This window comes from Penicillium nucicola, assembly GCF_028828085.1.
Source record: "Penicillium nucicola strain IBT 29836 chromosome Unknown utg000010l, whole genome shotgun sequence".
Lineage (NCBI taxonomy): Eukaryota > Fungi > Ascomycota > Eurotiomycetes > Eurotiales > Aspergillaceae > Penicillium > Penicillium nucicola.
The window spans coordinates 6,097,248-6,122,711 of NW_026643134.1; the positions used below are offsets into that span (position 1 = coordinate 6,097,248).

Consider the following 25,464-nt stretch of genomic DNA (forward strand, 5'->3'; position numbering starts at 1 on the left):
TGAGGAGTTGATATATCGCTGAGGATAGCACTACCGCAATAGAGCCTGGCATTGAATATCCAGAACCATGTCACCTAGGATAGCTCTAGTGCAGTAGTCAAAAGAAAATACATGGATTTTCGGCGTGCCTGAACTAAACTCTTGATCTAAATACTTCGTACTTGTATATGGGTTCGTCGGTGACTGTCGCGTCTAGTCCATGGATACATAGCTCTCACATGCCTGTCTCTCGAAGAAACTGTTAGTCTTCAGCAAGATCCCACCCTCTCAATCTCATCTGCTTGTGAAATGCCATGTACCCATGGCTAGTTCAACACCTCTGGTTGTATGCAGAATATTGGAGAAGCTGTGATAAGAGCTATCTCTCCGCATGACATCATCGAGTAGGAAATGCGAACTTGGGTGAAGAGTCAGGGGAATTGGGAGAAATCAAAGTCCAAACATACGTATACTCTAAGTCAGACCATCCTCTGATATTCTTCTCCCAAAGCCAGCCAAGCACAACGCTTTGAAGCAGGTGATCCTTCCCCGCATTTCTTCCCCATCCCTTGGCTTCCGCATCTTCGTTTCTGCAACTCCTGAACACTCTCTTGATCTTGTATACCCGTAACACATCAAATCTGTGTTACAGTCATTCCCTTATTGCGACCATGCAGCTGTCATTAGCCGTCTTGGTCGCCTGCCAGGCAGCAGCTGTCGCTGCTTCCTCGCTGACTCCGCCTGTCCTTCCACTCATAGTGCGGAATCCCTATCTCAGCACTTGGCTTGGTGATGCGAGGGAGGCTCCGTGGAAAAAATGGCCGATGTTCTATACCGGAGAGGAGGTGGGACTCTCGTTGATGGCCCAAGTCCCTAGTCAGGGTGCGGTATATCCTCTGCTAGGCAAGCCGCATGAATCTCTGTCCTCGAAGGAAAGGTATGAGCTTCAAGGGACAAAGTTTACACGCATAGCTAACAGACAATAGCTACAAAATTAAGTATCCTGAGTACCTCGGCCACAACTACGATGCCTCCACAACCAACTTAACATACCATATTGATACCGGCTCCGCGGACCCTATAGACATCACCGTGTCGTTCCTTTCCCCAATAACTCCGTCTTCGACTCTGCGGCAGTCGATCCCGGCCTCGTATGTCACCATTGACGTTCAGGGTGAACTTGACGTAAATATTTACATGGATATCGATGGCCGTTGGGTCAGTGGGGATACCCATAGCAAGATCAAATGGGGCCGGGACAAGCTGAAGACTGCACACGAGAAGTCGAACTATGATCTTCAGAGATGGCAAGTCCAACGGGAAACTGAGCTTGAGCTGACGGAGACTCGCGACCGTGCCGAATGGGGAACACTTCATTTTACCGGACCTGCGGTAAGTCGGGTTTCTCATCAAACGTATAGTCAAGGCTGTGGGCTAACTTCTAGCTCAGGATGTAAACTACCAGTCCGGTGACGCAGTGGATGTTCGTCGTGGATTCGCCAGCAGCGGCTCCCTGCAAAACGCCAACGATGACTCGTTCAGAGCTATTCAAGATCGGACTCCTGTTTTTGCATTTTCCAAAACATTCAGCTTGGGCCAGCAGTCAAAGGTCTATGCCGATAGTGTCACTTTCACGGTTGCTCTTGTACAAGTCCCTGTCGTTCAGTATGCGGCAGCTCGTGGACTCACCATGATGCGACCCTTGTGGGAATCGTGGTTCCCTACTACAGAACAGCTTTTGAGTTTCCACTATAAGGACTACACTGAAGCTAGCTACCTGGCTTCCAACTATTCACAGCAAGTGGCGGAAGATGCCTACCTGTCGGGTGCAGATGACTACGTCGACATCGTTGCCCTAACCGCTCGCCAAGTCATGGGTGCAACCACCTTTTCGGGAACCCCGGATTCCCCTATTCTGTTCTTGAAGGAGATCTCCTCGAATGGAAATTTCCAGACCATCGATGTTATCTTCCCGGCGTTCCCCTTCTTTTTGTACACCAACCCCAGGTGGTTGGCTTACCTCCTGGAGCCCCTGATCGAGCACATGCTGAGCGGTCAATACCCTAACAAGTATGCGATGCACGACTTGGGCACACACTTCCCTAATGCCACCGGTCATCCTGATGGAAATGATGAATATATGCCGGTGGAGGAGTGTGGTAACATTCTCATCATGGGTCTGGGTATTGTGAATTCGCTTCTGTATGAGGACTCTGCCGCAGCCTCATCCATTTGGTCAACACAGGGTTCAGCTTCGCCGAACATCGAAAGCGAGTCTTCCGGAATCTTCCCTCTTGGTAACTTGCAGACGCTTTCTGGCATTGCCCACCAGGACGGTAAATGGGGTGGCGGTCAAGCCGGCCGGCACCAGGCAGAGAAGTGGGTGAAGCGAAGCTACCGTCTTTGGAAGCAGTGGACTGGATATCTGGTGGAGTTCTCTCTTGAGCCTGCCAACCAGCGTGAGAATTTTTTCCCCGATTTTGCGTTTCAGTTGAAGTCTGACTTGTATAGTTTCTACCGATGATTTTGCCGGCTGGTTAGCTCTGCAGACAAATCTGGCTCTCAAGGGTATTGTCGGTATCAATGCCATGAGCAAGATCGCCGAAGTAGCTGGCCTTGAGTCGGATGCTTCGTACTTCAAGGTATGAAATGGTACAAGATGCACCTGTTGAATGCCAGGCTGACTTTCAAACAGGAAATCGCCGATGATTACATCGCTAAATGGGAACAATTCGGCATGTCTCGAGATGGCTCTCACGCCAAGCTTGCCTACGACTGGTACGGCTCATGGACGACCATCTATAACCTCTACGCAGACGCCCAGCTCTGCTTCCATCTCGAGGGCACCGATACAGACAAGCCAGGTTTCGTGCCACGCCACATCTACCAGAAGCAGTCTGTCTGGTACCACTACGTGCGTCAGAAGTACGGTCTCCCTCTTGACAGCCGTCACATGTACACGAAAACAGACTGGGAGTTCTTTTCCATGGCCGTCGCTTCCAAGCCAGTGCGTTCCGAGATCCTTGAATCCGTCGCTCGCTGGGTCAACGAGACAACCACCGATCGACCATTTACAGACCTGCACAACACAGAAGGTGACGGCGGATTCCCTGGCCCTAACTTCTTTGCTCGGCCGGTTATCGGTGGCCACTTCGCTTTCCTCGCTCTGGAACGTGCTTGTGGTGGTCGTGCCATGCCTGGGTTGTCCTTCCTCGATGACGTTGACGAAGAAACCTTGGCAACTTGGAGTGCTGACGCCCAGTCTGCGGCGGCACAGTTCACCGAGCCCTGGGCTCATCGTCATCGCGAGGGTGAGCTGTAGGTTAAGTATATGATAAAATTGGCGGTTTGTGGTGGGGAGGGGAGGGGGGGGAGAGAGTGGGCAGGTGGATCATCGCCCTCGACGACGTCCTGTCTTTCTTGCATTCAGACCTTCAGCCAAACTTTGATAGTTTGGTTGTATCATTAGTACATAGGCCTAGCTTCCTAGAGTATATCCTCAGCACACTCGGTAGAACTAGTTCAATATATTACAGTTCCGGTCCGCTCATGTTCCAAGTTCAATTTATACTCTACCATTAACCAAGAAAGGCTATTGAGTCGAACAAATACGAACTTGCAAAACACTAACCGAATTAAAGTATAAAGAAACAAACACGTCCCATGGTTCAATTGAAGATTTCTTTGCGTTCCTATTTTTTGTTTGACTTCTGGATCGAATCAAATTACATTGGGCCCGTCGAATTCAGTCATCCAATTCGCGCTTGCACACAAGGCAAATGTAAAGCACACACATAAAAAACCCGCTCTGATATACCTCTTTTCCATGAGATGGAAGAAAAGAAAACTTAGTAAAATCCGAGTTGGCTCTTGAATGCATCCAGCAGAACACGGTAACGGTAACCCACAATGAACCCTCCGCCCCACCCCTCAACTCACACACACATGGGAAAGAAGAAAAGAACATGATTCTCTTCCCTAGCATAGGACACACAAAAAACAAAGGCACATACTCAATAGACGGAGAGAGGGACAGGAGAAGATCCGGGTGGCAGAAACCGATTCATCGTGGAGCATATCCCGAGATGTTCAGGTAATTTAGTTGCCGCCGAGGCTGGGGAAGTTCTTCTCGTCGACGGTAGGGCCGGCAGGGCCACGGGCAGCAGCAGCGCGGGGGGCACCACCACGGGCAGCGGGGGCACCGCCACGGGGAGCACGGTCACCACGGGGAGCGCGGTCGCCACGAGGGGCACGGTCACCGCGGGGGGCACGGTCACCACGCTCACCACGCTCACCACCACGGGCGGGGCGGTCACCACGGTCGCCACGGCCGCCACGGCCACCGCGGGGAGCAGGGCCGCTGCGGGGAGGCTCGACGTAGCGCAGGTCGACGTCAAGGAAGTTCTTCTCCTTGCGCTGCTTCTCGCGCTTGGTCTTCTCGCCGGAGCCGGCAATGTAGGACTCCTCGTCCTCCTTGGCGAGCTCCTTGGCCTCAGCCCACTTCTTATCGAGCTTGCTGCCCTCGTTGGCGGAGCGAACGGGCTTAGCAGCGAGGGTCTCCTTCTGGGCCTTCTCGGCAAGGTAGTCGGCGAAAGACTTGGAGTTATCGGGCTCCTCCTCGGCCTCCTCGGCAGCGGGGGTCTGGGGCTCAGCCTCCTCCTTCTTGGCGATCTTCTCGCCCTGGCGCTCGTCATCCCAGTTCTTCTCGCCGCTCTCGGCACCCCAGCCCTGCTGGACCTGCTTGCGGGTGTCACTGTATGGCGTTAGTCCCAGGTTCGATAGTTGCGAGCAGTATATCAAATATGTATATGTCTTCGCTGTGAAATTGAATTGCTCGCGGGGTCGCTTACGTCTGGCCAGTGCGGGACTGGCGGTCACCGCGACCACCACCACCACGGCGGCGGGCGGGCTGAGCAGCCTCATCAGTGGGCTTCTCGCGGTTGTTGTTGCGGCCAGCGTTGCGGTCACGGAAAGCTACCGTCATGTTAGTCCGAAATTTCCCATTGAACAATCACTCGATTGACCACATACCGGCCTCGTTGCCGGCGTTCACACGGCCACCGCGGCGAGCGTTGGTCTCATTGTGACGAGCGGCGGGCTCCTTGGGGGTATCCCGCTTGCCGGAGCGGTCAGCGGTGCGGTCGACAGCCCTCGTGGGGGGAGGAGCGGGTCTGCTAGGGTCGAGCTCTGGGTCGTTACCTGAGGAGGGGGAAAGGCAAGGTCAGCTATCAATGCATTGAGAAACAAAGACAGATCGGATTGGAATTCCGATTGAAATGAGGAATTGTCGTCGGAAAAGATAGCCGGTGCTTAAGCGGTGCTCAAGGGAGGGGAAATTTACCCAGAAGCTCATAAAGGTTCTATTTGCGACAAAACAAGAATTAGTCACTGGTCAAAAATCCGTTGAATCTCCAAATTTCCTCCAAATTTCGAGATCGGTCTTGCGTCGCCGGGGCGCGCAAGAGAGCTTCAATTGAGCGTACCTTGGACCGTACGTCGGCCATGACGCCTGTTTTTGCGGAGGCCTTCCGGGGGAGGCGCTTCGACTATCGTAGACCGTTGTCTAGAGGTAACGGAGCACAAGGCAGAACCCAAGGAGATCCGGCCTTAAAGATTGATGATGATGAGGAATAGAGGGAGGTCCACGGTTTGTGGTTGGGTGCAGAGTGACTAATCGGGAAAGGCGGCTTCTGCTCCTAAGCGAATGTGCCCGCGGTCGCTGATTGGCTGCCCGCATGCTAGGGCTTAGGGTATCTTACATAATGATGGCGTCAAGACATCCAGCTCTGGAGAGCTTCATCTTTATATAGTTGTTAGATAGGACACGTTCCAAGGTGGTTTTGTGCCTTGTGGGGAGCTTGACCGTGCTGCTGTGATGCATGCCACTGGTCTATGACCCTGACTATAGTCCTGCCTATGGTCTCTGTCGATGCTCTTTGCCGACTACTGCAGAAGCTATGTAATCGAGCTTATTCATGGTCATAGCAGAATTGCATGAGTTCATTTCAATGTGAGCAGATCGTGCTTATCATCAGCTAGGAATTGTCCCTCGATCATTCTCCATCGTCCATGTTGCCATTCAATCCTGGAGGACAGCGCCTCCGTCTCATCACTCCCTCTGATCACACCTCTTGAGTACAACCCGGCCCTGATATCCGTCAGCAAGCCTGCACCCATAATAATCCAGTTGAGGTGCAAATGAGCTTCATGGCTGGAGGTGGGGTTGTCAATGACCATCAGTTGCGGCAAACAGTCGTCAAGTTTGAAGGCGCCCAGAATCGACAGAGACTTAACAGGGAAATCCATCTGAGGCACCAAAAGCTCCCCGCAATATTCTTCATGCAAATGCCCTATTCAGTGGCAGTATTAAAACGCAACCCTGATGACCCTTCTCCAGAACTATACGGTATAGAGCAGCAGCAGCATCCTCGCAGCTCACCGCAGGCCATCGACTCTGTCCGTCATCAATACAGATTGCCTTGCCATTTAAAAAGCAGCAATTTCTTGGATTAAACCCTCACATATGGACCGTATACTGCGAGAGGAAGACGCAAGTACTGGCTCCTACATCCTCTTCGGAGAGCTCCTCACTCGCTTTCTCGATGTAAAAGCGGGAGTCTTGCACGGACTCGCAGTCGTAAACGTCATCTTCATCAGCGAGCTTACACTTGTCAGGGCTACAGTACAGGAGGCCATAGTAAATAGCTTGAAGGTATCACAAAGGGCTTCTCCGATGGTTTCGACGGGGTGATGTTTGGCAGTACCAACAGCGTTCATTTTGAATGCTAGCTGGATGACACCATCACAAGTAGTAGCGCCAAATTTGAGCAACGCGGGATCACTAAAAGAGCCGTGGAGGACCTGGGCTCCCTTGGCACTGATAGTCAGACCTTCCTCGTCGGCGGACGCAGAATCGGTGACGGTGTAACCGCTTATGAAGAGTTCGTCGATGAAAGACGGGGGAGAATTGGCACAGCCGACAATTTTCTTCAATTTTCTTCAATTTTATCATCACATATTATGATCGTTGTCTCAATGGCTTGCCTGTCTATTTAGATCTAGACCGTACCATCTATAGCCGATGCCTATGCCCCCCCCCCCCCCCCTTTTCTATAACATATAGCTGCCATCAAAGTGCACGCAGTGTTATCATATGATATAAAGTTGCTAAATAGTCGCTCCAAGTGAACTTTTTATCAATGAGTTGATTATTCTTATCTATATTGCCAGTCGCTCTTGGCCTCCCATGATGTTTTATTCTGGAGGACCTGCACATTTTCATAGTGAAGATTCACGTGGGTGTTCCCCTATTTGAATATGGATATCTTATTTTATCTCTCCATATCCTATATAAACCCCCCGAACTAATGTTATAGCAATGTACAGGAGTGGTTAGTGCAACAATGCAAGCCAATGACATCGCCGCTCGGAGCTCGGAGTTAAGCAAATGCAACGACCACTGTAGACGCATCAGGATTCTCTGTCATTCCTTGTTAGCCCATTATTGAAGTTTGAAAATGACGAAGAAGCAAGCACTCGCTGGCCAAGAGCCCCGCAAGCGTCGTGTTCACACCAAATCTCGACAGGGCTGCCGTAATTGCAAGATCCGCCGTGTCAAAGTGAGTTTGCAACATTTATCCATGTATCGTCCTTAATATTGAAAATAAACCGATTTTAAGTGTGACGAGACCCATCCGCGATGCAGAAAATGCCTCGAATATGGCGTCAGCTGCAACTATCCAGCCCAAAGTCAGGGTCAAGGCCAAACACCAGATCTATTGACCTGGCAATCCAACGAACCCGAAAACAACGGAGCATGCCAGATAATTTTCAACACAAATCCAATCTCAAAAGCCCTCTTACCACCAATTACAGTAGGAAATGGCCCTGATTCATTCTCACTTGACCTCGAAAGCCAAGCGCGCCTACATCGCTTCCAGACGCAGGTTCTGCCTACTATTGGTACAGCGAAGATGGCAGCATTATACCAAGAATTTGTTATTCCGTTATCACTACCGGTAAGATCCAGACTTGGCTTACAAATGTGAGCATGGAACACACCTGGACGCCAAACTAACTATATCCCCATCAGCATCCATTCCTCATGCACACAATCCTAGGCGTAACAGCAACACATGACCGTCTATCTCTTGCAATCGTATCCCAACCAATAACGCCCCAAGAATCTCACCACCAGAAACACGCAGCCAAAACCCTAATCAAAAAGCTCTCGGAGACAATCAACCCCCAAGACCGCGACGCCCTCTGGGCAACAGCAGCTTTACTGGGAATAGCAAGCCTGGCATCCATTGAACCGACAACACCCGCAGAAACATGGCCATTAAAACGAAGCACATCCATACCCCCCGCCCCATCAGATCCAGATCTCCAATGGATGAACCTCACAAAAGGCAAAGAAGCAATCTGGAACCTAACCAACCCCCTCCGCCCAGACTCCGTCTTCCACGTCCTAAAAGAAGAATACCAAATCCTAGGAGCCGATCCAGGAATCTGCGAGCTATCCGAAATACAAAGTGAATTCGTGCACGTCTTCAACCTGAGCAATAATTCCAGAATTACTCCCAACATAAGCCCTACCCACAACTCCCCTCCCAATCCATCCCATCCAGTCCACAATCCCTATCTAAAAGCAATATCCATCCTCACCCGTCTACGCGGACGCGAGTGCAAGGAGGGCGCTATACCGCGGGATCTGGCGTTTATTGGGTTTATGGAGGGGTCGTTTAGGGGCTTGTTGCAGGTGAAGGATGTGCGTGCTTTGCTTATTCTGGCGTATTGGTATGCGCCGCTTTGTGGGAGTGTGTGGTTTATTGCTAGACGGGCTTGGTTGGAGTGTCGGGCTATTTGCTTGTATTTGGGTATAGTTTGTGAGGACGAGAACGTTCTTGCGTTGTTACAGGGGCCCAGGGAGATGTGTGGGTTGGATTGAAAGTCTAGAAATTTCGGTTAATTTGGAGATAGAGATGATCTATAGAGGGATGTTGGGGACGGTGGTGATAATGTAATGCAATGTATTGGTGATGATGTGAATATTGATTCATATCCATGAATATTCATATACAAGACATGTCAAGATAATAACTTCTCCATGTACCTCTCCAAAATCAGAGAGGAACATGAAAATTGGTATCAAAACCCTCGCAACAACGCCGGGCAATGCTCAAATCAAACTTTTAGATAGAGATGACCATTTACCATTCATGGAAAACAGCAACAGCAAAGAATCGAAAAAAACATGGGGGGGAAAAAAGTCTCAAAGAAAATATAGAACAAGAATAAAAGAAGCGAATTATGAACAGTAATATAAGAGACACAATTTTGGCTTGCTCGCTCACTGTCGTGAGTTGTTCTGCTCGTAGTTGAACGGCGTAGGGAAGTGCATGCTAGCACTCAGCCCGAACGGATCCGTATCCAGCATTGGCTCATACTGTCCGAGGAGATGATTTGCATTATTGAAGTCCCCGGGTGTGCTCTCCCCGGCTGATGGGTTAAAGCCAGACATGTGCGAGCCCGAGGCGACAGACTGTGGTGTAAAGCCTGGCACGAAGGATGAGGAGCCATCATGTTCGTCGTCGACGAGGTCGGCTTGCGCATCGTATTCTTGTTCTACTTGGTGTCAGTTGAGATTCAAGTTGAGGGTGGGTGGATAATTGGTCTGCTTACCGAGCTGGTCGTAATGTTTCTGGAAAGGAGAGGGATAGTATGCGGCCGCCACGCGACCTCCGCGTGGCCCCATGCGCGATGACTTGGCGTCGGAGGGTTCTGTCTGTGGCATACTGATTGCCGGCGGCGAGGTCTGGTTGAAACTCCGTGGTTGGGGCAGGAGCTGGGGACGACCCTGGCCTTGTTCGGCGGGAGACATGGCGCTTTGGAAGCCGAAGCCTGGGGATTTGGCGTGGGAGGGAGAGGAGACGTGGGAGGTGGGTGTGGCCTGGAACTGGGGGGATGGGACCCCGTAGGCACCTTCGCGCTGAGAGATGCCGAAGGCTTCGGGCTTGGAAGCGATGCCTGCTGGGTGTCTGGCTGAACGCACGCCCGGTGCGCTCTTTGGTGGCATTGGGTTTTGTTTTGGGGGAGCGCCCGGCGCTCCGGTCTTGAGGCGTAGCTCGGCTTGGACGTCGATGCCCTTTTCCAGGAGGATGCGCTCCAGCAAGGAGTTCTTGTAGCGTAACATGAGGCATTCGTCGGCGGCACTGCGGTGACTTTGTTGCAGACTTTGCAGCGATTCTTCATTGCGCTTGATGGTTGTCTCTAGTTGGCGTATATATTCCGTTCTGCGCTCGCGGAAGGCGGCTTGGGCCTGACGGTTGCGCTGTTTGCGCTCTTCGGAGGTGGCATAGATCTAGGGGTGTCAGTCAATGCCTTTCATGCCCTTCATGCCTTCCCACGATCATCGAGGAATGCGGGGCCCCAGGTTTGCAATGATGTTACGTACAGGTTTGCGGCCTCCCTTTCTCTTCTGTGTCTGCACATCTTGGGTGACTTCGGCTTCGGGATCCGGTGTTGACACGTTGGAACTGATTTCCCCATCTGGGCCCGGTTCATGCTTGGGCACGGGGTCCATCATCATGTCGTTCTCGACAGAGACCATTTTCTACCCTGTGCCTGCGGGCCCGCGCCAACAGACACAGCTTCCCCGCGAAAAAGGAACAATGGAAAGGCGACACACGCGCGTCTAGGCGGTTAGAATGCAAATGACATAAAAGAAACGGTAGAGCGATAGGAAAGAAAACGAAAGTCAAGCCGTGAGGTAAAACAATTGACTAAGTTGAATAACAGAAAAGTCTGAAGGGAGAGGGGCTCTCTCGCCTATACGGATTTTTCCTTTCTTTTTCTTTTTTCTCGACTCTTTAGCCTCTTTGGGCGTGTTTTCTCCACTTGGCCCAAGGCGCAAATTTGCCCGCGGAGTTGCCAGCGTCAGGCCATTGGGAGGCCGCTTAGCCGATACCGGGCGACATCTTGGTCCGACTTGGTCCTACTTAGGCCTACTTAAGCCTACTTAGGCCTACTTAGGCTCACCGTACGTGCTAAGTGTCTCGACCACATGACTCCATCACGCGCCGCCTACGTGGCCTGGGCATTATTTCCCCTTCCCCGGATTCCCAAGGGCTTCCCCCCTGCAAGACAGAGAGAAACAACCTGAGAACATGCAGACTGGGCCGGTGCGGGGATATTGGTCAGGAGATTAGCCAAGGATCGGGACTTGCAGATTTTCATCGATGATCTCATTTCATGATGCCATGCTACTATGCACTAGAACGATTACCTTGAGTTAGTCGAGTTAGTGCTTACATGGAACGTGCAAGCGAGGCAAATATGCACATCGAGACAAACGAGTCAAAGTAGACAAACGAGACAAACACAAGTCATGGGACCTGGCTCGGCCCCTCCAGTTGGTCTTGGACCAAGTAGATCTTGTTCGGGTTGGTAGTTCGATCTACTATTATGCAAGTCTATAGAATCCAATCCAATTCATGTTTCATTCACATTTAGTCAATTCTCACAGTCTCCCTTCGTTGCACGGTTCACAGTACAGTACACGATGCTCATGGCAATCCTCGGCGATCGGCATTACCGCTCGGTTCCCCGCCAAACCCATCACATGGGAACATTGCCAGGCCCGACGCTTCTCTCCTCACCAACCCCTTGCTTACCATCTGCAATTGTTTTGTCATGGAGAACGTATCACCGGCTGGGGATGCACCCAAGGAGACAGCAGAGCAGACAAAGCCCACCGCACCGGTCGATGTCGCGCCGCAGACACAGACCGAGGCACAGCCCGACACCAAAGCTGAGACACCAAAGCCAGCAGTAGACGACGACGAAGACTCGGATTTCGACGAGCTAGACGGTACTTACTTGTTCTTTTAAAGCAATCCCGCGTATCTGTATCACCGGCTTATAATTACCAACCCAACAGACGTCCTAGACGACTTTTCCAAGCCCAAACCAGCTCCCGCTCCCGCTCCCGCACCAGCGGCAACCTCCGATGCATCAGCGTCAACGGGCGTCACTCCGGCAGACTTCGACGAAGATGCCTTCTTGAAACAACTCGAAGCGGACATGGCCAGTATGATGGGCGGAGGCGAGCCATCCCCAGGCGCAGGAGGCAACCCCGCAGATTTCCAAGGAACAGTCGACCAAGGCGCCGACATCTTCGCCAAACAACTTGAAGAAAGTGGGATCCCCCCGGGTGATTTCCTGAAGCAGTTGCTTGCGGATGTGATGGCCGAGGAGGGTGGTGGTGGTGCATCAGCTGAAGGACTCGCCGCTGCGGCTGCAGCCGCAGGACTCGGTGGACCTGCACCTGGATCTGGATCTGGATCTGGATCTAGTCAAACAAACAAGTCATCGCCAGCTGCAGGCGCAGAAAACACCGACGGACCAGCCGAATCCTTCAACGACGCCATCAAGCGAACAATGGGCCGAATGAAGGAGTCAGGCGAAAAAGCCACCGCAGCTGCTAGTAACGAAGACGACATGTCGGATGATATGCTAGCGCAACTCCTTAAGGCGGTTGAGGCCGGCGCAGCGGGCGCAGGCGACGAAGGCGATTTGTCGAAGATGTTTATGGGGATGATGGAGCAGCTTTCTAATAAGGAAATGCTGTACGAGCCGATGAAGGAGCTTGATGGGAAGTTTGGGCCTTGGCTTGTCAAGAGTAAAGCCGAGGGAAAGGTTTCTGAGGAGGATATGGGGAGGTATGAGACTCAGGCTAAAGTTGTTAAGCAGATTGTGGGGAAGTTTGAGGAGAGTGGCTATTCGGATGAAGATCCAAAGTGTCGCGAGTATGTTTGGGAGAGGATGCAGGAGGTAAGTTCGAGTTGTTCTACGTGGTGGATTGATTTGTTTTGCTGACTTTTGACTTTAGATGCAAGCTGCTGGTAGTCCGCCTGAAGAACTGGTCTCCAACCCTCTTATGGAGGATCTGGGTGGGCTTGGTGCTGGTGCTGCCGGGGCTCCTGGCATGCCAGATTGTCCGCAGCAGTGATTTGATCCTGACGGTGAATGTGGATGAAGACTGGAGAAGTGGCCCCAAGTTGGATTTGAACTTGTCATGCTTGTTCCTCGGACTCTGCACTGTACATAAACACAACCCTTGTCGATACCCTTATTTACATGCAGACCGAATTGCTCAGTTCCCATCCATTTATCCCATGCCATATCCTAGAAATTATCCATTCCCGTGTCCATATCCATATCCATACCGAAAAAAGAACGCCATACAATGCCATGCAATGCACAACCATGCCGTCACAAATCCAATCAATCAAGATCTCGACCAATCTCATGACATATCCATATCCTGCCCCCCATTCCCACCCTCAAACTGCGAATCCGACAACCCCATAAAGATATCATCATACTCATCATCACTAAACGGGATTCGACCCCCATCACCGCCCCTCAAAGCCCCAACCCGGCCAGACACAGGCGCACCCTGCGTCTCCCGCAAAGCCATCTCCAGCGCCTCCTCCTGCAGAATGAACTCATCCAGCTCATCCATTTCAACAGAGCTATCAGGAAGCATATCATCCTCCCCCATTCCCTCAAACTCTCCATCAAACCCAGCCATGACCTCCCCGTCGGCAGCCATGCTCTCCTCCCAGCGCCGTCGATCGGCGAGACATTCCATGCGCATCATCTGCTCGCCGCGCGCCTCGAACCGACCACTGTCGCGCTCGTTGCGCACGCGATTGAGGAACATTTTGCGCGTTTTGCTGCGGGCCAGGGAGGGGGCGTTTTTGAGGGGGTTTGCGATTGTGTCGTTGTAGCGGGCTTCGAATTTGGGTTTGGGGCGAGTTGGCGTTGTTGGTGAGGTTGGTGTATTGGTGTTGGTGTTGGTTGTGAAGGAGAATGGGTTGTTGGAGGTGGATCTTGGGCCATTGAATGTTATGGGTGATTGGTGGTTGTTGCTGTGGCGCGTTATTGGTTCGCTTTGGATATTGAAGAATGATTGTGGCTGTGGTTGAAATATGTTCGTATTGGAGTTGGTTATGGGCGACGAGTTGAGGAATCCATGTGTGGTCTCGTTGCCGGAGTTGATGTTGGCGTTGTTCTCGTCCATTGTGCTTGGCTTAGGCGCGCCGCTTCGCGTCGGTGACGTTGTCCATGGGGGTGTGGATATGTTTGTGCTCCGTTGGCCTAGGGGCGATGGCCGGGCTGGGGTGAAATAGCCTGTTTGGCGGAAGGGTGTCGACGGTGGATGGGCGAACATTTCGAGGTTGAATTCCGTCGGATGCGGAAGGGTTGCGTCAGTGGAGGTGGTTGAGTGGGTTTGGGTTTGGCAAGTGTGTGGATTGGGAGTTCAAGTTCTGGATTATGGTGGAGTATTGGAGTATCAAGAGGAAATGGAACGACTATGGAGACAGATATGGGATTGGTAGGCTGGGAGACGGGTCTTGCATGAATCTCGCGTGTCCGACGCGTGCTGGAATGCGTCACGTGAACCTCGATTTGGATTGATCATTCGAGTTGATTAGACTTAGTTACTGGAGTAGTGGATTACGTGGAAATTGTTATTGGCTGACACGAGATTTATACTATGACTGAATCCATTGTCTCAAATTACATATATAAAAGGTTGAAAAATGCCTTCGCACTTGGCGTTTAGATACACTATACAGCATCCAATGCTCCAGAAAGAAAAGAAAGTGTCAAGACGAATGAACTCAATCACAGATAAGCCAAGCGCTTCGACACGGGGAATCAAAAAGAGACGGGCAGAACTGCAAAGTAGTGCCGATTTTGTCAGTCGCGCAAGAATCATCGAGAGTTGCGATCGAAAGGAATGTGGTGGTTGCTGGAACGCTCAACGAATGTGCAAATGTCCAATCTATAAACGAGAGACCAGGCGAAAACTCGCCAAAATGAGATGAATAAAAAGAGTCCGCAACCGAAAGAAAGAAGCAACCGTGCCCTCGCCTATCCATAGCGCCTGAAAATTGCATGATGATCGTACAAGGTTTACACTGAAAGTGTCAAATCCACAGCTTAGAAGTTGGAGGCTGCGTTGACAGGGCCAGGGTTGTGGTACTGGTCCAGTGTGTTCTTGAAGGGGGTGTTGCCGGCAGGGCTGGGAGCCTTCTCGCGAGGTCCGGAACCGACGGCGGTACCACCCATGAGATCATCCTCATCACCGTACTGCTCGTTGCGCTTCTTGTGGATTCTCCAGAAGACGAGACCGAGGGCACCAATCAGGATGGCACCACCGACACCGACCACGACACCAATGATGATCTTCTTGTCGGAGGAAGAGATACCACTGGAGCCAGAGCTCTTGTCGCCGTTGAGAGAAGGCGAGGTAGCATCGGCCACGGGAGTAGAAGTAGTGGTCATCACGTTAGCCACGGTCGATCCGCTACGGGTCTCGTAGGAAGTGATGGTCTTCACGACAGGGGTCTGGGTGGTGGAGGGGGCCTCGGTAGTGCTGCCTCCGGCGCTGGTAGTAGCGGCAGGTTCATTTTTCGATGAGGTGGATGAAGTAGAGGACGAGGAGGAAGAAGAAGAGGAAGAAGACGAGGATGACGTGGTCGGGTCCGCAACAGCAGTGGTCGGCTCGGTTGACGAAGTGGATGAAGTCGACGAAGTCGAAGAAGTAGTGGGGGCGGCAGTAGTAGTGGGCTCAGTGGAAGTAGAAGAGGTCGAGGACGAGGAAGAAGACGATGATGTCGGCTCAGCAGAGCTGGACGAGGAGGTCTCACTGGTGAGATCCAGGATATCCGAGACACCACCACTCTGGGCTGCGACAGCAGTCAACAGCAGAGCGTGGACGATGAACGAGAGGCTGGAGAGACGCATGATGAACCAAAACGAAGGAATATGACCAAAGTCAAGATGTGGAAAGTCGGGAAGATGTCAAAGGAATAAGCAGAAGTGAAAAAGGAGTCCAAGCGAACGGGAAACACATCAACCGCGCTAGGCCAGATTGGGTTACACGCTAGTCTCAGACTAGTGCAAGCGCCGAGAGATCTGCGACTGTGATTGGCTGCAGGGTTTCAATAGACACGCGCCGTTGTCTGATGTTTTCTCCAGGCTGAGAAGTCAGTCAAGACAGGACGGTAGACAGTGAAGGGTTGGGGGTTAAGAAGTTCAGTGATGCAGGCGAATAGTCCTAGAACCTTCTCTGTCATCCAGCTTACCTGCACAATCATCGCATTGTCTACAGAGAAAAACTCTACCCCTCGCTTCCGGGCCCATAATAGTCCCATATTTAGTAACAACCCAGCCCTGGAGATCTTCTGATCTCCCAATGTACCCGTTAGTGTGCATGCACTGCACAGTATGACATTCAATGCTACCCTCGACTACTACCTTTGTTGACAATTTACTGTTTACTTGTTACTAGTGACCTGGACTATTTTTTGCATGGCAAATTCTCACGTGGGATGGCTTCGAACCCTAGTGCCGGGTCTTCCAGCTGGGCCCTCCAGCCCCAGTCAAAGAAGCCGACACAGCCGGCCCTAAAATGGCTTGTCTCCTAACCCTAACCCTGACATACTCGACATGTTCGACATGCTGGGAATCGCATGTTCTGGAATTTGAACGGGTACGTACTTGTACCGGTTCTGCTAAGGGTTGGTTCGGCTGGAATCCACATAGGGGTTCCAGGGGTTCTAGACTCAAGGGACGGGGTCGTCATTGAATATTCTGTCAAGGCATAAAGTATAATATCCTGTTGATTCTTCTCCTTGGAAATCGAGGCCGGCCATACAGTAGAATGCCCATGATTACTGCAGATTGCTGTACTTTGCGGCGGGCCTACTGAGTCGCGCTATTAATGAATGGTCTCCGCTGACGTAGAGATCGTCGACTCTACCTAAAATTGGCGCTGACACTCTCGAATAGTTGCCTCGTCCGCTGGTGCCGGGGCATTTTCCTTCATTTGCCTTGGCAACGAGGCACAGTCGGCGCTAAGACTGAGTTAGAGTGAGGGGCTGTCTTTGTGTATGGCTATGTGTTTGACTCGGTGGCTCTGGGATATCCACCGTCTGTCAGATCGACATTGAACTTGGGCAACAACATCATCTATTAAATATTCATCGGAGTCTTAATTGGAGGTTATGCTGACCGCTGCTCTTTGGATGTTTTTAGTCCGTCTGGTGCCACGTTTCGGCCACGTTGTGCGACTGGACACTGCAGTTTCTGAAGTATAACGAGTCCATTCACTTATAGGGGTTCTTCTTGTTGATATCTTGCGTTATTGATTGTCTATATTCCCTCCCAAGTCTAATTTAAGAAATGACATGGCTTCAACGCCCACTCTTTAAAAACTCTGCGCTGAATGGATAATCCGCATATCCAGCCTCCTGCATGGCCGCATAGAAACTATCCCGATCATACTTGTTCAGCGGAAGCTGATGTTTCAACCGGAAAGGCAAATCGGGATTCGCAAGGAAATACCGTCCAAATACAACAGCAACATCATTACTCTGATATTCCTCGAAAGCAGCATCAACATTGTCGGCCTTGTACCCACCAGCAACAAGTACGGGAGAAGTCTTCCCCCAAATATCCAAAAGGAACTCAATCCCTTCGGCCTTTTCACAATCAATGTTGTTAATGACCCTCGACTCAATGAGATGAAGATAAGCAAGCTTAAGCCCCTTCAACCGCTCAACAAGGTATGCAAACTGAGGCACGGGATCATCCATCTTCATTCCCTGCCAGGTGTTCCACGGACTAAGACGGAATCCGACACGGTCAGCCCCAACAGCTTCAACCAGCGTCTCAGCAACCTCCACTGCAAATCTGGCGCGGTTCTTAACACTCCCACCCCACTGATCACGTCGCTGATTCGAGATATCTTGCAAGAACTGATCCACCAGATACCCATTCGCACCATGAACCTCAACCCCATCAAATCCAGCCCGAATAGCATTCTTCGCCGCAACCCCGAATTCCCGAATAATACCCCGGATCTGCTCCTCGCTCAACTCCTGGGGCGCAGCGTTTTCGGCTTGTCCGGGGAGTGGGATAGCGCTCGGCGCAAAAACTTCGTACCCGCCTTCCTTCTGCAGGGTGGTTGGATCGGCTGCCCGTCCAAGTGCGACAAATTGGCAGTAGATGTAGCTGCCCTTGGCGTGCACGGCATCTGTGATTCCTTTCCAGGCTTGGATTTGGGATTCGGTGTATATGCCGGGCCCGTTGGGGATTCCGCCGCTGGACGGGGAGATTAATGTCGCTTCGGCGATAAGAAGTGTTCCTGGCACTGAGGCACGTTGCTCGTAATATGTCTTTGATATTGGGAGGGGGACGTGGTTTGAATCACAACGTAGGCGCGTTAGAGGGGCCATTACCACGCGGTGGGATAGGGATGTTTGCCCGATTTGGAGGGGTTCGAAAAGATTAGGTGACATTTTGGTTTCAGTGTAGGGAATATGGTGGTAGGTTGATAAGTAACTTAATGAAGAAGTTGGATATCTGAACTTGTGCGCCTCTTGTATAGTAGAATTCCCGCCGTGGTTGATTGGTAATGGATGAAAATTTGATGATTCTATACTTCGAGGACGTGCGTGGAGATGTGTTGGAGGTGTGTTGTGGAGGTGCTTCAAGATCAACGGTCTGAATAATCTGACCTCCAGCACCTCCACACCACATCGGGGACTTTTCACTGCAGAAACTGCAAGACTGACAAATCCTTTGGAAAATGATATTGCGAATTATCATGGCTTAAATTCAGTTCAAATAATGGTTTTAGCATAATCCAAGCTAGCGTTGACGGTTTTCCAGCGAGCGATCTATAGCCCTAATAACTCAGATATGCCTCTCCAATGGCTACGTGACAGCTTTTTGGGACAAGCTTTACGTCAATTCTACAAAACCCCCTGCTTGACCTACAAAGAAGAGCGTCATGACCGGCAAGACATCGAGGACAAAGTTCTTCCCAATAGAAAGACAGTACTAGTCGAATGGGATACCAACGACGAGGAAAACCCTCAGAATTGGTCCTCAATCAAAAAAGCTTTCGTGCTCATCGTCATTGGCGCATACAGCTTTGTGGTATACATGTCAGCACCAATCTACACCCCAAGCGAGAACGCCTTTATCGAAGAATTCGACGTGAACAACGCAGAAGCTGCCCTTGGACTTGCTTTATACGTGTATGTCAACCTTCGAGCCCACCAGCAACCTTGTGCTAACTCAATAACAGCTTAGGATACGGAGCTGGACCTCTATTTTTCAGTCCTCTTAGCGAGATCCCTCGCATAGGTCGAAACATCCCATATGTCATCTCCTTCGCCCTCTTCTGTGTCATCAGTATCCCAACAGCAATAGCACCAAACGCAATCGGCTTCTACTTCCTACGCTTTCTTCAGGGATTTTTCGGCAGTCCATGTCTAGCCACTGGAGGGGCCTCAATCGCAGATATCTACTCAACGGATGTTCTGCCTCACGCAATGACGACGTGGGTGTTTTGCGTGTTCTGTGCTCCAGCCATTGGCGTTTTAGTCTCTGGATTCGCGATCCCAGTTCTCGGCTGGCGCTTCTCAATGTGGGAGATCTTGATCGCTGCCGGTCCGATTCTTGTCCTCCTTGTTTTGTTGCCTGAGACTAGTTCGGCTACTATTCTGCATCGTCGCGCACGCCGTTTGGAAAGCATGGATCCGGATCAGACGCGGGAGTATAGGACTGCTGCTGATATCGCCCAGGCGGGCGTTTCGTTCCATGAGATCGTTCAGGAGTCCCTGCTGATCCCTGCCAAGATAACTTTGCTTGATCCGGCTATTCTCTTCTTGAATTGCTATACGTCTTTGACTTACGGAATCTACTACTCCTTCTTTGAGGCTTTCCCGATTGTCTACCAAGGCATGTACGGTTTCAACCTTGGTGAAATGGGACTTGCATTCTTAGCCATTGTTGTCGGGACGGTGATATCATTCGTGATCTACAATGTTTATATCCACAAGATCTTCGTCCCAAAGACGAAAGAAGGAGGTGTTCGGAAACCAGAAGATGTACTGGTTCCAGCTCTGTTTGCATGTTTTGGACCGGCTGTTGGTCTATTCCTCTTTGGCTGGGCTGCTAATCCCAATGTTCATTGGATTGTTCCGACAATTGGTATTGTCATCTATCCGGCTTGTGTGTTTATCTTGATGCAGTGCGTTTTTCTTTATATTCCTGCTTGTTACCCGCAGTATGCTGCCAGTGTTTTTGCCGCGACTGACTTCACACGGAGTGCTTTTGCTTGTGGAGCTGTTGTTTTTTCCAAGCCTCTTTATGAGAATTTGGGCATTGGGCCTGGGTGCAGTTTGTTGGCTGGGTTGACCATCGGGTGTGTAGTTGGGATCTATGTGCTTTATCACTGCGGGGAGGCGCTGAGGCTTAGATCGAAATTTGTATCTAAGTGGTGAACTTATTTGTTCATTAAACTAAACTCGAGGCCCTTTATGGACTCATTTCAATGGAGAGAAGTTGTTCCAGTTTACTTTTTGTTTATCTTTTCGTGAAGCTTATGAGAATCAACATTCTCAATCGAATTATTGATCGTTCAGAGAACTAGCGAATCTTTGCTCACAGGTGTCGGCGTAAATATCGAGTCCTTCTCCAATCACCTTCAAGATCGCCCATTGCTCATTTCCCCTGATCAGGCGCGCCCAGAGCTTCACCACAGCAAACCCGAGATAAACACAATTCGATGACAAAGTCGGTCTGGACCATAGATCCTCATCGCCGGACGTCCTCCCTTCTTCGACAATATCCCCAATCCAGCTGATCAGGCGACTCTCATGCTCTAATATCAAAAATTAGCATATCTCAGCTTTACTTAGTAGGCTAAGTACAAACCATCAAGCGGCCTCGTTTTCTGACAATCGGCGATACAAAAAAGCCATTTACTCAGGAAAATCGCAAACTCCAATCCACAAAGTGAATGCTGGATACTCCACACAAACGCATGACTCCTCGCGACGAAATTGACGCCCAGCTTAACTGGTATACTCAATGCATGTGTCGCATGCAAGATTGCAGGCAGTAGATGGGGGCCAGCGGGCAGTTTTGGCATTTGTAGAAGTTTTTTTGCAATCTGCTGTGGATCTCGTGATCCGAGGATTTTGTATGGCCCTATGTTAAGAGCGAGTCGCACATATGCCAATCCCAGCAATGCCGTTGATGTGAATGTGACTGGGCCATTGGGATTGCGAGGGTCTAGACTTGATTCGGGGGCTCGTTGCCATTGCGATGTCCATGTGTGAAGGGCGTTTCTATAGGTTTGTTAGAATATGCAATTGGAATGTCTGGGTTCCTTACCTGATGACCTCTTTTTGACCATTGAGTAGAGTATCATTCGGGTCATTGTGGGAACCAAATGCTTGTTGCACTAGTGTGATTCTCTGAATTAATGCATGTAGAAGGATATAGTTTGCCAAAGGTGATGGCACTGGTTGGGGGTTGATCGCTTGAATGTCGCTTGGAGATTTCATTAGTTGTGAGAAAGCCTCTTGGAAAAGCATTTGCTGTGCATTATCCTGCTTGTGTACCATTGACCATTTCTGCTGGTTAGGCGCAATCCATTCAAAACAGCTGCATGGAAGGCGCAAGTGGATTTCATCGCCTAGTATAACTGGAGGTGTGCTAAATGCTATGCCATGCAGATTAAGGAAGGCAAAAGAGAAGAGCTTGATTCTCCTTTCGGACTCCTGCTGTACCCATGTATGCCAATTCATATCTTCTTGTCGAGATGAAGCACTTTCTTCCAGTTGACTCTCTCTCACGCACCTGGCGAGAAAGCTTTGAAGATTGAACGCTTCCCTTAAAATTTCCGGTTCACGCTGCCAAGTTGCGAAAGCAATGAGGTAGAGAGCGCACCGTGCTTGGAGCATTAACTCTCTATCAGTCAGATTTTCACCGCTCTGCTGTGTTTCACGGTGCTTCAAAATTGCCTTTGCGGCATAGAAAAGGGTGACTGCTTTTCGATGTTCATGGCGATACTGAGCGCCAAGCGCAGCCATAGACAGAATAATTTCCGATTCGCAATTGTCCACCTTAAATGTTGGGATGTGAACGACTGGCATGTGAGGATAAAACCCATCGAAGAATCCATTCACAAAGCGAGTCAGTGAGTGGGCCGACGGAAATACACCATCGGCCATCGCCGTCCCAGATCTACCAAGAGCTTGTAAAAGACGGTTTCTGTGTTCATCGCTGATTCTCAGAATCGGTAATGTTAAAACTCCAAACTCGGCTAATGGTTCACTGTCAGTTTATATCTGCGCATGTGAATGAGATACGCACCGACTGAGTCTCTTTCAATGGGTAGCTGGCTAAGAGGCTGATCTGGTTGCGAGAACGGTTGTTCTTGTATGTGATTTCCAGCACCTCCGACATGGGTAGGGTGCATATTGGATTCTCCAGCAAGAAATTGTATAATGCTGGGCTCAGAGGGAAGTGTCCACTCGTTATTGAGGCCTATGTTGTGACTAAATGTCTCCAGATCTTGTAAAACTAGAAGATCTTGAGCATTTAACAACGAGTCCCCTAACCAAATAAGCATTTCTTCAGGCTCCACATATAATAGCAAGGGGAGGTGAACCTTCAAATTGATAACTTGGAAATTGTCCCTCCGAATCAATCGGAGTGGGCATAGCAACCCCTTGGAGATCAGGCACCCCCCAGAATGATGTGTCTGAATTGCCAGTGGAGACATTATTCAGTGGTGACTGAAGGTTCTGATTGCTATGGCCAGTCATAGGCGATACTTGCTGCGTTGGAGGAGTTGGAGAGTGGCCAATGTCCTCATGGCGTTTCAGTAGATCCCGCCTGCCGAATGAAGCTCCGCAGGTACATTTGTATGGCTTTTCATTTGTATCTTAATTCAGTTAGCATCTTTTATTGACGTGCAGTAAGGGTGAACCGACGTATCCGAATATGCCGTTGGAGGTGTTCGTGGCGACGAAAATGACGCTTGCAGTGTGGACATGTTCGGGGCTTTCTTTTACCCGTTGACTCGGGCGTTTCAGGTGTTGATATGTTCATGATTAATTAATTGGCATTCTGCATTATACGAGAAGATAATTGAAAAAGGCACTTTGGAGGTGCTCGGAGTTGAACTTCAGAGCCCAGGGAGAGCTATGGGAATGACTAATCTAGGTTGCTTAACGTAACTTAATTCACTGCCGAGCGGCCACCACAACCGAGTGGCCACCTCCAAAACACATAGTGAATGCAATATTTTAGAACCTCATATTTCAACAACCGCATTATTGTTTGATTTTACTAACTCTATATAGATATTGATAAGGACCCTCAGTCCTACATATCAATTTTAAGATTCTCGAAAGGTTACATTATCGTGGTTTTTAAAATTACACTGCGTAGAGCCAGAAATCCATATATTATCGCATTTACAAACCTGCAACAATACTCAAACTCCCTAGAGAAGCTACACCTAAAAAGTAGTAGGCTATCAGAAAAAACTCTATATAGATTGATGTTGTTGAGACACCAAGTTGTAATATATCGGATTTACTATGTGTTTTGGAGGTGGCCACTCGGTTGTGGTGGCCGCTCGGTAGTGAATTACGTTAGTGAGCAACGTTAATGCACCTCCAAGGCTGTGGAGTTGCGGGTACCAGCTCATTGAGGTTTGAGAAAAGCTCAGCAAGGTTTATAATGTACTAACGAATGGAATATCGGTCTCCGAGGTTGTGGAGGTGAAATCTCTCGTAGAGATTCTCGGGTCTATCTCTGTCATATGTGAAATTAGGGTAAAAGCAGCAATCCCAGAAGAGCACTTGAGATGATGAGAGAAATTGGAAAAATTGCATGACGGAAAGACGAACCCGAAACAAACATGCAGACAGTAGGATATTTATCACGACGGCTGATATATATCAGCAGCAACCAAGATCTCACTGTACCTCGTGCCAGTAAGAAGCCACTAGTCCCATGTAATGTCTGTCATAGATGTGAAAACATACTTAATCATCATTCAAATAAAAAACACGTACTCTAATTACATGAACCGTTACACCATCGCCGTTCTTTAAAATTTACTTAGATAAAACACGTGATGCTGTATAGTTTCCGAAGCGCACCAATTTATTTGGGCTCCTATAGTCAAAATATGAGGATTTCAACATCTAAGGTGCTGTGGTCGAGGGGTTAAGACACATCGTTGTGGTTATTCTATGATATCCTCACATCGTATACCGATGTAGCCCCGGTTCGAGTCCGGGCAGTGCCATATCTTTTTGTTGCTGCCACTAGGCAGAAATGCCCCGTTTTTGCCCTAGTTCAACCTCTTTTTTTTGATTGTTTTCAACTTTCCCCGATACACCAAGGAGTCTATTGTTTTGGAATAGGATAAGGACAGTAGGAAGACATCATAGCTTTCATAACAGCGAAGGGGAAACATCAATTCGGGGTTGAAGTGATGGCACCAATGGACTCTCCTAGGTCACACTATATAGCCCGGCTTTATTCAATGACCAATCGCTGAATGAGAAGACCTACAATTGCATGCAAGGAATGTACTAAGTGACTCCCCCACGGCCACGCCACAGACGCCACAACGAACAATACCCTTACATCCCAATTCCCACCCAATCCAACGCAAACAACCCTTAGACAAGGCAAGCCTAAGCGCCAAAATCTCAAAACAGCATCCCGAACCCCAAGATCTGCAAGAGCACAGGCAAGGCCGCATCAAAACCGACAACAAACGGGCTTTTCCCCGATGTCAACCCCCCGCACTTCCCCAGACCCCCACAAAGACGATCAAAGAAAAAGCGTCACTAAGTCAGCCAAGAGCCGATCTATACCCTCAATACTCCGTTTACCCCAGAAAAGCTGAGGTCAAGCCTTGTTTAAAGAAGGTCATTGGTGGAACTGACCCGTTGACCCCCTTCTTGTTTCTTTGTCCCACCGGCTAACTCCACGCGTGAGACACAATCGAAGCAAGGCTGTCGCTTTCTCATGCCGCATCCGGAGAGAATATTTTAGTCGAAGGCTCAGATTGGTTGGAGATTACAGACTGCAGCTTTTGCTTAATCTCGTAGAGGCGTATGTCGTGTTGTTGTAGAAGATATAAAGGAGGAGGTCTGCCGTGTCATGACACGGGACTTGCAAGCTTCCTTCTCACTCGAATCACATCATCTTGTTATCTTGTTTCCCTGTGCAGGCTATGTCATAGCCATCGGATAGCTGCATTATGGTACAATTCAACATCTATGGCCGCGGCCGATCACTGCGGATGGCCATAATGTTTACATGCCAACTAGCATTCATATTTTTCGGTGGGTATCCTCCATCTTCTTAGCCAGGGGATGAGACTCGAGAAGCTCAAATCGTTCATTTAGGCTACGACCAAGGCGTCTTCTCCGGAATTGTAGGAAACGACGATTTCCTAAATGTAGTTCACTACCCCAGCGCCGGTATACTGGGTATCATAGTATCGATATACAATTTGGGATGTTTCACCGGGACAATAGTCTCATTTATGATAAGTGATCGAATTGGACCACG

At 49.9% G+C, this 25,464-nt stretch overlaps 11 protein-coding genes across 11 annotated transcripts; 4 read left to right on the top strand and 7 right to left on the bottom strand.

Moving 5' to 3' along the window:
- Positions 1 to 650: 650 nt before the first annotated feature.
- N7511_010874 (putative glutaminase) lies at positions 651 to 3,301 on the top strand (the record flags this gene model as incomplete). Its single annotated transcript, XM_057133251.1, has 5 exons — positions 651 to 916; positions 966 to 1,371; positions 1,430 to 2,438; positions 2,491 to 2,621; positions 2,675 to 3,301. The coding sequence occupies 5 exons, from the start codon at positions 651 to 653 to the stop codon at positions 3,299 to 3,301; spliced, it is 2,439 nt and encodes an 812-aa protein (XP_056981239.1).
- Positions 3,302 to 4,077: 776 nt separating this feature from the next.
- Positions 4,078 to 5,483, bottom strand: stm1 (uncharacterized protein; the record flags this gene model as incomplete). Its single annotated transcript, XM_057133252.1, has 5 exons — positions 4,078 to 4,732; positions 4,830 to 4,953; positions 5,011 to 5,178; positions 5,321 to 5,339; positions 5,463 to 5,483. The coding sequence occupies 5 exons, from the start codon at positions 5,481 to 5,483 to the stop codon at positions 4,078 to 4,080; spliced, it is 987 nt and encodes a 328-aa protein (XP_056981240.1).
- Positions 5,484 to 7,496: 2,013 nt separating this feature from the next.
- On the top strand, positions 7,497 to 8,929 carry N7511_010876 (Zn(II)2Cys6 transcription factor domain-containing protein; the record flags this gene model as incomplete). Its single annotated transcript, XM_057133253.1, has 3 exons — positions 7,497 to 7,598; positions 7,659 to 7,997; positions 8,072 to 8,929. 3 exons carry the CDS (start codon positions 7,497 to 7,499, stop codon positions 8,927 to 8,929), a joined length of 1,299 nt encoding a protein of 432 aa, XP_056981241.1.
- Positions 8,930 to 9,331: 402 nt separating this feature from the next.
- On the bottom strand, positions 9,332 to 10,591 carry N7511_010877 (bZIP transcription factor; the record flags this gene model as incomplete). The annotated part of the gene is made up of 3 exons (XM_057133254.1): positions 9,332 to 9,606; positions 9,664 to 10,342; positions 10,436 to 10,591. The coding sequence occupies 3 exons, from the start codon at positions 10,589 to 10,591 to the stop codon at positions 9,332 to 9,334; spliced, it is 1,110 nt and encodes a 369-aa protein (XP_056981242.1).
- A 1,082-nt stretch (positions 10,592 to 11,673) lies between these two features.
- On the top strand, positions 11,674 to 12,991 carry pex19 (putative peroxisomal membrane protein receptor Pex19; the record flags this gene model as incomplete). Its single annotated transcript, XM_057133255.1, has 3 exons — positions 11,674 to 11,851; positions 11,921 to 12,813; positions 12,872 to 12,991. The coding sequence occupies 3 exons, from the start codon at positions 11,674 to 11,676 to the stop codon at positions 12,989 to 12,991; spliced, it is 1,191 nt and encodes a 396-aa protein (XP_056981243.1).
- A 297-nt stretch (positions 12,992 to 13,288) lies between these two features.
- Positions 13,289 to 14,218, bottom strand: N7511_010879 (uncharacterized protein; the record flags this gene model as incomplete). Its single annotated transcript, XM_057133256.1, has 1 exon — positions 13,289 to 14,218. One exon carries the CDS (start codon positions 14,216 to 14,218, stop codon positions 13,289 to 13,291), a length of 930 nt encoding a protein of 309 aa, XP_056981244.1.
- Positions 14,219 to 14,994: 776 nt separating this feature from the next.
- Positions 14,995 to 15,801, bottom strand: midA (putative cell wall protein; the record flags this gene model as incomplete). Its single annotated transcript, XM_057133257.1, has 1 exon — positions 14,995 to 15,801. The coding sequence occupies one exon, from the start codon at positions 15,799 to 15,801 to the stop codon at positions 14,995 to 14,997; it is 807 nt and encodes a 268-aa protein (XP_056981245.1).
- Positions 15,802 to 17,252: 1,451 nt separating this feature from the next.
- Positions 17,253 to 18,359, bottom strand: N7511_010881 (alkene reductase; the record flags this gene model as incomplete). Its single annotated transcript, XM_057133258.1, has 1 exon — positions 17,253 to 18,359. The coding sequence occupies one exon, from the start codon at positions 18,357 to 18,359 to the stop codon at positions 17,253 to 17,255; it is 1,107 nt and encodes a 368-aa protein (XP_056981246.1).
- A 403-nt stretch (positions 18,360 to 18,762) lies between these two features.
- N7511_010882 (MFS transporter) lies at positions 18,763 to 20,354 on the top strand (the record flags this gene model as incomplete). The annotated part of the gene is made up of 2 exons (XM_057133259.1): positions 18,763 to 19,103; positions 19,154 to 20,354. The coding sequence occupies 2 exons, from the start codon at positions 18,763 to 18,765 to the stop codon at positions 20,352 to 20,354; spliced, it is 1,542 nt and encodes a 513-aa protein (XP_056981247.1).
- A 126-nt stretch (positions 20,355 to 20,480) lies between these two features.
- Positions 20,481 to 22,339, bottom strand: N7511_010883 (uncharacterized protein; the record flags this gene model as incomplete). The annotated part of the gene is made up of 4 exons (XM_057133260.1): positions 20,481 to 20,734; positions 20,788 to 21,203; positions 21,250 to 22,183; positions 22,234 to 22,339. 4 exons carry the CDS (start codon positions 22,337 to 22,339, stop codon positions 20,481 to 20,483), a joined length of 1,710 nt encoding a protein of 569 aa, XP_056981248.1.
- A 157-nt stretch (positions 22,340 to 22,496) lies between these two features.
- Positions 22,497 to 22,974, bottom strand: N7511_010884 (C2H2-type zinc finger protein; the record flags this gene model as incomplete). The annotated part of the gene is made up of 2 exons (XM_057133261.1): positions 22,497 to 22,807; positions 22,857 to 22,974. The coding sequence occupies 2 exons, from the start codon at positions 22,972 to 22,974 to the stop codon at positions 22,497 to 22,499; spliced, it is 429 nt and encodes a 142-aa protein (XP_056981249.1).
- Between the last annotated feature and the right edge of the window lie 2,490 nt (positions 22,975 to 25,464).